At 36.6% G+C, this 12,542-nt stretch overlaps 1 protein-coding gene across 1 annotated transcript in view; it reads right to left on the bottom strand.

Annotated features, from left to right (window-relative positions):
• Nucleotides 1-273: 273 nt before the first annotated feature.
• MALRD1 (MAM and LDL receptor class A domain containing 1) overlaps nucleotides 274-12,542 on the bottom strand; it is a 296,434-nt gene continuing 284,165 nt past the window's right edge. The window contains exons 37-40 of the mRNA XM_009330606.1: nucleotides 12,490-12,532; nucleotides 2,861-2,936; nucleotides 1,139-1,195; nucleotides 274-402 (exon numbers count right to left, since the gene is read on the bottom strand). Of these exons, the coding sequence (XP_009328881.1) occupies nucleotides 274-402; nucleotides 1,139-1,195; nucleotides 2,861-2,936; nucleotides 12,490-12,532 (305 nt within the window). The remainder of the gene's footprint in view (nucleotides 403-1,138; nucleotides 1,196-2,860; nucleotides 2,937-12,489; nucleotides 12,533-12,542) is intronic.

Below are 12,542 nucleotides of genomic sequence, written 5' to 3'. Positions count from 1 at the left end.
AACATTTTATTAACATACTGGAATTTGGACTGTACAAATGTAAAATTAATTCATCGTAATAGTTACCAATCTCTTTCTGCACCAACAGAAATGACAGAAGACTACATATATATATGTTTTACTTATGTATGGATTCCATTTTTAATATAAAGTTACTTTCTGAACATAATTATTTTAATAGTGTTATTCTGTGAGAAGTTATTCATTCATATTGCAAACGCTACAGTATCATGACATACTTTCAGATTTTAGAACAAATCTTCAGGCAAAGTGTTACAAGCAATATTGATCCTGTTTTATGTCTATTTTGAAGGAACTGCATAATTTCTCCATGTCTTCTGATGTTTCACCATAGAGAGGATTTGGAAAAGAAGTAGCATTCACATCTTCATTAAATGGATACTAAAAGAAAAAACATAGAATGAAATTTAAAAGCCAAGTAATTCCATTAATTTGTTAGAATGGACATATGAATGGCTGTTATATGTTACAGAAGTAACATATGATGTTAAGTTCAAAGAAAACTATAAAATCTCTAAACATTTTAGACCAGATTTTTCAGCTGATAAAAATTAGTATAGCTCCACCAAAACCATCATCTGCCACATACACCTGATCAAGTCATTTAACTTTCTTCTGCATCCGTTCCCACCTTTGCTTTACTTGTCTCCAGAGCTCTTGCTCTAACACGTATATAGCAGTATTTTGGGAGAATCTGTGTACAATAGTGTAATTGCAGTGGGTCACTAATTTTGGTACATTTTATTGTAATTTAAATGACTGGTTTTAATTTTCTTGAATGAGGAATGCATGAGAAAAGAGATAATATGAACTCTTCAGGTAAGGACTTCTGTAGTTCTAAACATTTTCTTCAGCATCTGCCTTTCTGGAAAGTGTTGAACTACTGTATGGCATAACAAGTAGCAACTGTAAGCAACATTAATGAAATTGCTATTATGAGGTCCTTGTCAGCCAATCCAACCCTGGTCATCTTTCTCGGATTTCCAGAGGTGCTAACATTATGAGTAGCAATGTAACATTGACTTTAAGTGACATTTTTCTCTTTCCTCTGCAAATGAATGTTATTTAATAGCCCAACACATCTCCTACTTTAGAAGAGAAATGTGTTATTACATACCTCGTGCCATGGAGAAACACTGATTTGAACAGCGGGTGAGGTGACATATCCAGGAGACTATAAAAAGAGAAAAACTGCTTCAGAATATTTTTAGTGAGCTGCAAATAATATTCCGAAAATATCCTTCCATGTGGCTGTCTGAGTAACACACTCTATGGATCCACAACTATGAGGCAATATTATAGGCAAGTGTGTGGCAACACTAGGCCCACATGGTTTTGGTGTTCAGAAAGGTCTGGGGAGAATTGTTCTTTCTTTACGACACTTATAGACGCTGCAAGTGCGTAACTTGTGGATATTCAGCTGGAGATAAGAGCTGTTGCTCCTGTTTTACTATATCTTTTGACTGGTGATACACCATTCAGATTTAAGGCTCATCAGACTCAGAGAAAACTCATAACTCTTGTTTTCCCTTTTAAAGGAAATTAGTGAAAACACGTATTTTCCCAATCTTAAAGAAAATAGAGGAAAATCTGGTACAGCACTGGACTTCAACCATAGTGCCTCGGGCTGTCTTCTATGAAAATGTCTCTCCTGACACTGTGCTTCTGTTTTTCAACTTGCTATTAAATGAAGCCTGTCAGGAATCTATTTTAACTAAAATAAAAATGTCCTGATAAATTGGACATGATTGTGATGGGAATGTTTCCAACTTGGAGCTCTCACAAACCCCAACCTGTGAGTGAATTAATTTGATCTAATGTCTCTAAAATCATGTGTAAGGAACCTTTTATAGAAAGTAAATGGTATGTCATAGTTAATCCTTTTCAAAGCTGCAGTGGAATCTTATATTACTGACTGTGGAATGGACAAGGAAGTTATATTTTCTATTTCAAACCAAGCCTAGTTCTTTCAATGCTAATAAGGGTAGTATCAAAATGAGGGAAGGAAGGATGTTTTAAACATTTTTTTTTTTTTGCTTCTTTTACCTCCAAGGTGCTTTGTCTGTATTATTTTCAATGATAAACCAAATAGCAGAGAGCGCTGCATTTTAAGTCAATCATATTTCTCTTGTTAAACCTAAACGACAAATTTTAGCTACCACTGTAATTTGATAATTAAATCTTGCCTTGAAATCTTTTGTTGCAATATGTTCACTTTTAGATACATATTTTATTCACAAACTTCCTTGTTACTCTAGCAGTCTCTTAATTATGATCAGCAAATAGTACTAGGGAAATGTGTGACTAAGTGTTTGTTTAGTGTCAAGGTGAATTTTACAGTGATGGGAATAGTAATGAACATTTAAGGTATCGGGAAGTGTTATAAACTATTTTATTAAAGCTAAGTGAGTGTGCAAAGGCAACTTGAGTGCTGAATCATGCATTTTGTGTTTTTGTTGTTAGTGGTGCTTTTTTTTTGTTGGGTGTTTGCTTTATATTTTTTTTCCCAGAAGCAAAAGTAGACAAGTCCCAGTGAGCTTTTTCTTCTATATGTCTGGCTAAATATTTCATCCAAACCTCTTTTTCTCAGATTCAGCTGCCCACAGTCAGTATTAGTTATAAACATCAAGATGTTCTCAAAACTGAGTTGATTTCAAATCTGCCTGTGTTTTGAAAATGCACTGGAACTGATCTGAATGATGCAGCAATTTTTAATTCTTACTTCTTTTATTAAATAGCATTCAGTGAGGGATTACACTGTTTGTTTTAAAGGAAAACATATTTGAGGACTACAGCCTCACATTTTTCTGAATGTATAGAAACAGCTATTGCTATTTACCTTTACTTTCCCAGATGAACTAAGGTCATCGTACAATGGGTTGGCAAATGAAGCATTAGCGGTTTCCTCCAGTTTCCTTGAAAAGACAAGCAAACATCAAAAACACCCATGATATCACACAGGTTGTCAAAGAACCAAACAGTTTCAGGTTGAAAAGACTTGAGTCAAAAAATATAGATAGCTAAATATATTTCTGACTGAGCTGTACTGAAATGAATGAAATTAAACCAATGTTCTGTGTAAGTCCTGTAGGTTAAAATAATATTTCATTTGTTGCTTCTAAAAATACATATGCTTTTGGATATGCATAGAGCTATTAGGTATTCATAAAATACAGGTACAATGCTATACATTAAAGAAAACGATGTTAGCTAAAAAGTTGCATTGCTATAATGTGTTTGCATGTGATGAGATCATGTTCTTTCTGTATTTTGTTACTATCACATTAGAAATTCAGTAATTAACATGGTCTTAGGCTCCAACTTCAAGAACACTTGTTATTTAATTGTTATAAGAACACTTTTTTCCAATTAATTAAGAAAGAACTTGCCTTTTAGGTCAAAATCATCAGAATTAGTTTTAAAGCTATAGAAGTTCCCTATACCTTTTGCTACAAAGTCAGAAATATTTAAAGAATCACTGAAGTTATTGGAATGCAAAGGTTTCATGAATGAACACAATGTCTTAAGCAATTTATAATAGATGACTAGGACAAATTGTACTAATTATGGGTCTCATGTCCATTACCTCAGCTAGAAGTTTAAAGATATGCTTTCCTGACAGAGGCCTTCACATATTCCTTTTTTTGGAAGCACTTATGACTTGTGCAGTTAACCCCATTAATTCTGCAAAAGCAAAGGATATTTGGGGATGGAACTTTCTGCCTACATCTGAATTTTTTTTCTGTATAGATGGCTGGTTGCTAATATTTCACAATGCTTGAAATCATCAAAACTGTTCCAATGCCATATAAAAAGTAACAGCTGCATTAGTTAAATTTACTGAAGAATGAAGCAGAAGCACACTTTCTTTTTTAATTTTTGTTTTTGAGGAGATGCATTGAGTTGTTTTTTTTTTTTCACTAATGCTTTTATGAATAAGAGCATATACATGCCTTTGTGTATATAGAAAGCTGTGTTTGTACAGTATTCTAAAATAAAAAGTTCCCTAAAGCTAATACTCAATCTCAATGACTGAGATGGATTTTCTTGTATTAAAAAGTGTTTCTATTCCAAAGTTTCTCCTACAGACGGTTTAAGCAGTGTCTCCCTAGGAACTGATAGACAGGCTCTGTGTTACTGTGGCAGGCAGGACTGAGGGGACAAGAGCAGTCATGGAGACACAGCCAATGGAGATGTTGGGAAGGGAAGTTGTTGTTCGTCAGCGAGAGCCACAGGGGAGACACACCGCATGATTTCTTTTGCAAAGAACTAAAACCAGAATGGATGCTTAGGAGGAAGGCACAGGTAGGCTACAGAAATATATCACCTTATGAGTTAAATCACTGCAAGAACCTAAGTTTGGGTTTTAGACTAAAACAGACATGTCTCCTTAAAATCTTTCACAAGACTGCCAGAAAGTAATTCCTTCTAATGCCAGCCTCATAATTCAGGTTGATTACCTGACACAGCAATGTGGAGAGCTGAATACTTGAACCTGTTGATGTGTTCATTTGATCTTAATCTTAACCGTAATAAATCATGATATTCTGATGCTTTTAGTTAGTTTAGTGAAGCTATAATATATTAGGTTATTTATATGCCTCCTAAGTGTATATTTGCATACTAATCTTCCTGAATAAAATCTACAAAATGTACACAGAATTGATTTTTACTCTAAAATCACACCGTGGCTCACAAAACCTGAGGCCAGAAGCCAACTCGGATAAGAAGTTTTCAAGGAACTTGGCTCTGCTTCTAAACGCTTCTAGTGCCCAAAGGACCAGATTTGCATCCCTTAATTTTGGTGTCTCATTTAGATATCACAAACCAACTGTATGGCCTAACAGCATGATACTGCATTAAGCACATCGATTCTGCTTACAGTCAGTGGAGATACTCCCAAAGGGCAACACAAGTCACACAATTCTCAGTGGGAATCACCTTTAATGTGCCAATAGGAAATTATAAGGATAGGGATGGGTCTGATTCTCTTTCATCCCCCACTCCCCCATTAAACTTAAGTAATTTGTGCAAGACATATATATTGTTTATTTGGGCAAGAACACGCTGAGTACTTAGGTTTGTCCTGAGGGCCGGAAGGACGCTGAACACAGATCTCCAGCTTCCTCCGCAAGGAGGATAACTAACCAGCAGGATACTCTGCCAAACTGTGGGCACCACAAAGAGTGCTGGCTGAGTTCTTCAGCAGCATCTGTGGTTGCTGTGTTTAGTGCTGAAATTGGTCCTGTCTATGTATGTGAGGTTTTCTCAAGCATGGAAATTGAGTCTTGCTCAGGTTGTCCAGCAGATTTCAGGTGTCCCTCTACTTTAGGTCTGAATCATGAAAGATCATGTATGTAGTTGGGCACCTGATCTTAGGGACTATGGGAATTTTATGGCCCAAAATATAGGCACTGGTTGAATTTATGTACCCCAGATTTAGGTGAAGTGGAGAATAAGCTTTCTTAAGTTCTCTCCTGTTCTTAGGAACCTTTTTGCCAAAGCAAGGCTTTGGAAGTCACCTTGAATATATTATCTTACATATAAGTTACACATATATGCACATAGATGTATATATATGAATGTATTTATACAAACATACGTATGGTTACACCTTGTGAATGTAGCAAACAATTCTTTCTAGGGGATACCAGTAATTATCCTTAAAATTTTCTGAAATATTTTCAAGTGACTTAAAAGACCTCAAAGAATATATAAGTGAAAATTTATTCACATGTTTACACAAGTGCTATAATCCATCAATTGGATGAGGTGGTAACTGCCTGAAGAAGTCTGTGCTTGGGAACTGAGATGACATATTCACATTACATGTTGTGAATACATCCCTAGAAGAAAACACAACACATTAGCTCTTTAGTTAATTAGAAATATGAAGCTTTCTTTATAAGAGCAAAGCAATGTTATGCCCACTCCAGTGCTCTGTCACCAATATAGATACTGCTGAAGAAAGTATAAAAGTGCAGTATTAGTCAGTGGGGTGAGTGTTTCCATCTGGTCATCAGTTTACACCTTAATTTTAAACTGCTTGATCGGGCAGTTTAACTAAACGTATTGCAGTGGCTTGAGTTAAGCTCATTCTTGCAGTGCTTGCTGTTACTTGACATAAGTGAAACATTGCCCTGATAGAAAATGATAGCTTATTGCTACAGTAAAGAGCAATATGCCCATCATAAGGTCTCATGATGGGAAGAAAGTTATGTATGTGTTACCACTGTACAGTAAGGGTGACTTACAGTAAGGTGACTCACCACTCACAAAAATTACGGTCCAGAATAATGAATCAATATGAAATGTTTATAAATCTCATTCATGAAGAAAACCCATAAATGCCAAGTTCAGAAGACTGTACCAAGCAGGGAATAATTAGGGTTAAAAATGCCAAGCATAGGATGGTTTAGGAAAAAAAAAAAAAAAGACTCAAACATGTGGGTAAGGCAGCTCAGAGAGAACTGGGTTTTCTAACATAACCAGAAATACCACAGTAGGAAAGGAGAGGATTAATCATCTTGGGATGAGGTCACATGGGTCATAGCTTTGCTAAGCTCATCTGCATTCTTAAGTAGCAAAAACTACTGCCTTGTCATAGGTTTATCCACTACAACTTCACAGAGATGGGAGAAAGTTGTATGCTCCACAAAATACCTGCCAGAATATAAAGAGATAGCTGAGTAACATCATGCTTTTTAATGGAAAATGAAAGTATCTAGATTTTGGTTTTTTGGATGCAATAGTGCAGACTTTTGTACTTTTCAATGTACTTTTCAATGAAAAATCAAATATTTCTTTTAGACTGTACACAAATTTGTAGGAAACACAGTACTAGAAGAGTGTATATCATCAGGTCCATAACAACAATGACAAAATCCTAGCGGGTCAAAGATTCAACTAGAATTAAGCTACTAATTAAAACAATCCCTTAAAAGAATTCTTTATAGATGTTCTAAAGATTCTGTTCTAAACAGAAACTATAACTCAATTTCCAAAGCATTTATAAACCTTTTAAACTAAATTTAGGTTTGCAGAAGTAGGCTATATTTTGCACATCCCACAGAAGAAATGGGAGGCATGATGCAAGGAGGACAGACTTTCCAAAAGCTGCATTTAGAATCATCTACAAGTCACTTGGATGCTTGATTAGGCTGTTAATATGCTGTCTGAGCTTCCTAGGTCTGCACTTTGTACCTTTTGAGTCACTTTAGGAAACAATTTATTTTTTTTTTTAAATCAGTCCTTTACATCTTTCATCTTGGTGATCTTGAAGGTTATAGACCAAGAGATTTGCTCTCCTCTTTCAGCATGTCACCTCTTGTTTCTTTGCAACCTTTCCTATGTGTGGTGGTTGAGAGATGTACGTTTCAGAAAACCTGAAGACTTCTGACTATAGCACTGAGTTTCATCTTTCAGGAAAAAAAAAAAAAAATTCTACGGAAGAAGGAATGGATTTGGATAGCAGCGTTAGACTAATAAAACAACTCCAAAACAACACTTATGGCTGCTGCTTCCTAGGTTTTTTTTCTCATAAAACTGTACCTTTTTCTCTCATTCTACAAGAATAGTATCTGTCTCCATTCCAGCTCACAAGCTGAAAACTGTTCAATAAATGTCATTCTATTGTCATTCTGTTTATCACTTTGGGATATAGGAACAGAGGCACAGCCAGCAATGACCTCTGGCAGTCCTTCAGATCCACTTGGAGAGCCTCCCCTGGAATATGTTATCCATTCCTCCACACCAGACCTCCAGAAGGGTATGGTCTAATTGGAGAAAGTCCTGGCGACAACAACTGGGAATCATCATAATTGTAAGAAAACCTTAACCATGAAGAAAGGCTGAAAGCACTGAGCTTGTTTAGCCTAAAGAAAGCAGCCTGTAAGGAGGCATGACAACTGCCTTCAAGTACATAAAAAGCTTTCTGCAAGGAGGAAGGGAATGATCTGTTCTTGTCCATGGTGAATAAGAATGAACTTAAATTGTAAACAGACATATCAGCAGTTAGAAAAAAAAATTCTAACAGTAAACTTTCTTTCTACCTAGGGTACCAAGATTGCCTGAGGATGCCATCAAATTCATGTTGCTAGAGGTCTTTACGTGCAAACCCAGAAGTGATACAATTGAGTCTGTCCTGTGGCAGGATGGAAAATGGCCTCTGTTGGTCCTGTTTTCCCATGATTTTCTATCGTTCTAAAATATTTTCTCAGAGCACCTCAGCTGCTCACTCTGTTGCCTGTGTGGCAAAATACATTATTGATATGCTTTGGAAAATTTAATGTTCTGTGTTCATTATGACTGACAGGACTGATAATGGCTGTGGTACATTAACATTGCAGCTGATGGCACAGATCAAGAATAGGAAAGAAACAAGCTGAAAGGATCCAGGGACATTGATTGCTTTGGAAGCAATAGCAAAGAAACATAGCTTAGCCGGGTGGAAAGTGTTTGATTCTCTCTTTTTAAAGTAAAATGAAGCATGAGAAGGCAGCTGCAATAAAATGGAAGCTAAAATGAAGCTTTGCTTCTATTTGGTCAATAAGGACAGATGCCACTGAAGGAGTGGAGTAACTGGCAGCCTTTCCTTCTGGACTAAAAAACATAATCTCTGGAGCACGAACAGGAATGTGAGAAACTTATAAGCTTCCTCTGATTTGGGGTTTCTCTACAAAAGTTTCACATATCCCCAGCTGGGAGCTGGGAAGTAGCTTGCATATCTGAATGCCATTGTGGTAATGAAGTACACTGCTGTCAAGCCATGTGGCAGGCTGCTTTTGTCCATTAGGAAATAAACATATATGATGACCTCCAGTAACTCCTACTCAGGCACTGAAGAGTTTAAAGCCTGCAGATCAGAGATTAAATTCTCGCTAAGGAAGGAGAAGAAGGAGAGAGCGAAGGGTAAGCAGGACATTCTTTCTGGGTTGAAAGGAGAGGTTAAGGCATTATCAATCTTTCCAGTGAAGAAAAAGAGGGACAAATGTAACTCTCAAATTCTCACCACTGTTAGTGACAACTTCTTAGCCAGCAATTGTCTAAGGGGTCACCAGCCTACCCCTACTGCCTGCTACCTGGTTTTCTGGTGAAAAAAATTAGTTCTGTTGGACTCTGAAACTTCTCCTCCAGCTCTTGTGCACATTCCTGTGCTATTTCCATTGTGGCATAGATGGACCTGCACTCCATTTTAAAATGTCCTGGGAGCCAGCACCCACAACTAATGCCTAATGTGCCTCTGAAGGACCATCCGCCAATGCCTGCATGTGTGGTTCTATACCAGTAAGGAGAAAGGAGACACTAATAGAAATTATTAAAAAATAGCTAGGAAAAGAATTTGTCAAAAGGCAGTAAATATGGACTCAAGTGTGTGAAAGCTTCCCTGTGAAAGAATGGCCAAACAGGCACTCCTAGAGTGCCTCTATTGCCTAATGATTTTAAGAAAACATGACCCTGGAAGGCTAAAAGTGGACACAAGCCTTTGAAATGAAAATGAATTGTAGGAAAGTATCATTCATGTGCACAGATAAATTCCTCTAGTTCATCAAATCCCCTTAAAAAAAATCAGGAGTAAAAGCTCATGCCTCTGTGTGGTGCTGTCACATTGTACATTTCACAGACTTATGCAAACACAAGTCACTTCTTATTCTAAAACCTTATTTTAAAGATCCAAACTTCAGTATGATAACATTGGCTGCATTTTGACTAGTCACTTTTGATTACTGATTAAACAGTTAAGGAATAACTTGCCTTAATTTACTACTACGTTTCCAGCTGTGCTTTTTGTATACCAAATCATGCTAGGCAGTAGGTAGTTGGAGAAGGAGAGACAAACTGCCTGGATGAGCTTATCTTCTCAAATTGAAACTCCCAGATTTCATTGTTTTCACAATTTCACAATTTCAGTCAAATTGCCATTTATTAGCTAGATTAATCCTTGATAAAATGCCTGTAAAATGCATTTTAACTTACATGTTCAGTCAACTGTGATTAAAAATGATGAAAATAAAAATTTTTGTTCTGTACCATGGGCAAAATGATTTGACAACCTTAGTTCCTAATAGACAAAACTTGGAACCATAAAAATTTCCATCATCATAACTTACCTTTTTGGCAGCTCCAGTGAAAACAATCAAGACCAGAATGAGCTTTGCTGTGTAAATATCTAACCCTATATTTCAGAGCTCTGATTCTTTTCATGTCAGGGCTGTAATATATTCTTAGTGCCATAGTAGGAAGATCCTCATTCATCCCTGTTTTATTACATACCTAATAGGGCACTGAAGTTTTTGGCATCATATTGCAACAGGGTACCTTTTCATGGACAAAAAAGACTCACTATTTTTTTTAGCATGTATAATTACAAGAACGGAAAAAATATTCCTTGAATACAGATTGTGTGTAAAAGAGAAGTGGGTGGCAGTGCAGTAACCCTTAAGCAGACATTTATGAAAGAAAAATGTAAAAGGGAGTGTTTAGAGCACAGGAGAAGTAGCGTAAGAAAAAATAATAATTTGTTAATTAAAACACCATCAAACATGTTTTGAGAAAAAACACTAGACTTTTTTTTTGGCAAAAATATTAATTGAAATTACAAAAAAAAAAAAAAATCAAGCAGCTCTTACAATACAACTTATCTTGCACTTCTGAGGTGCCTTTCCATACCTTAGCAGGTTGTATATATGTGAATGAATTAAGTCTTAAAGCCCCTGTGAAGTAAGATAAGGAAATGCTATTATTCCCACTTTACAGAAGAGGATGCAGAGAAAGTAGGTGAAGCTATGCACTCAATTAACAGTAGCACAACCACTAAATGCTCCTGCTTCAACATTTTGCTTCTGTGTCCATAGACAACTCTACCTGTCAGGGGTAGCATGCAGTGTTAGGAGATGTGTCAGCAGCAATAACGTCAGGACAGGAGTCTGCACAGTTTAGTAGATAGTTTGGGAGATAACAACATCCCCAAAGAGAGAAAGGTCTATAGCACAGCACAAGTTTAAAGGAAAAGAGACAGCTTTGAAGATGAATTCTGGAGAAGAAAATGAGAGGTGAGGGAAATCTAACAACATGAAAATGGACAAAGCAATGCACAACAGGAACTGCTGAAAGGGAGGAAGGGACAGTGGTAGGTACTTCCTAACAGGGAAGGATCTAGCAGAATAAGTCAACAGATGGGCCGAGAAGAAATACAAGTGTTAGAGGAAAATAAGAAACAACAAAATTTTTTTTTAAAATCTTAAATTTGGGAGGACAGAGAAAGCAGACATTATCAGAGGGATGGCAGGAAGGTCTAGGAAATATGTCTGTGAAATAATGAACTGTCAGTCTAATGCATATCTTAAAAAACCTCTGAAATCAAATAATTGGATGAAGAGAGATCTCTAGTACTACTAGTACTGTTATTCAAAGCACTTGAAATAAATTTTGAAATAAACCACCACCGAGTTTGCTGATTTTTTTCCTTTACTGAGGATGCACTTTATGCTGTAGGATGTCAGAAGATAATTTAGTTGCTACTTGCACAGTACTAATAGCAAGCATAGTACTGGATGGAAGAAATACAGATTTTGGAAAAAAAAATTACCATCTAAAGCACTCATTCACCACGAGTAAGACAGGTCCTTGTACCACAAGCCAAGAGCTCTGTACTGGGATGAGCCTAGTGCAAGATGGCAGTATTGGGTAATGGGTCTGAGACGAAGTGGTGGGGGAAATAGGTAGAAGGAACAGATAAGGTGACATTGGTGAGACACATCTGAAGAACCACTGATTAAGATGACTAATAAAACATTAAAATAGAAAGTCAGATTGTGAGTGTGTCTGCAGTAATTAAAGGAGAGGGTGCAAACACTATGATCTGTAAAACAGGTTGCATAATTCTGCAGTCTCACAGCTTGCATTTTTTCCAATCTAGTAAAGATTTTTATGAAAAACCCTAATATTTTAAAGTAGAAAAAAACCCACTTTTATTCCATCCAGTTATCACAGGGAAACTACTCAGATGTGTGTAAATATTGAAATATTTAGGGAAAAAATGTCCCCCCAGGTGCATGTGATACTCAGTAGCTTCAGGAAAAGCTGTGAAACCCCCTGTAAGAAACTAATTTGGCCTCGCAGGTTTTGAGACACCATAAATACCTTCTATTTTTCACATTTAACTATCATGTACAAAAATCAGGGCTACTACTCTTAAGGTGGATAAATGGTGAATTTTATAGTTTAGGAATAATCATACAATGTTACAATCAAAACATTCTAAGCAGTCAAGCCGTGACTCATTGTTTCCAGACTGGGGTCCCCTAAGGTCAGTTTTTGTTGCAAAGATAGGTTTTATGCTTAGTATTGCATATGAAGGCAAACAGACTGTGGGGAGATTTAAAAGTTGAAACCAAAGAGATTGGGCAGTTAGCCATTGCTTTGTGCCACATTTGTGTCTGCTTTACACAAAATAGAAGTTTCACTTACGTTTCTGGCACTTTCTTCTTCGAAAAGAAATACAAGGCAGCAGCTGGAATTTT

This window comes from Pygoscelis adeliae, unplaced genomic scaffold, assembly GCF_000699105.1.
Source record: "Pygoscelis adeliae isolate BGI_AS28 unplaced genomic scaffold, ASM69910v1 Scaffold27, whole genome shotgun sequence".
NCBI lineage: Eukaryota > Metazoa > Chordata > Aves > Sphenisciformes > Spheniscidae > Pygoscelis > Pygoscelis adeliae.
The sequence above is the reverse complement of the archived record's forward strand: the minus strand, read 5'-3'. Positions and strand labels throughout refer to the sequence as shown.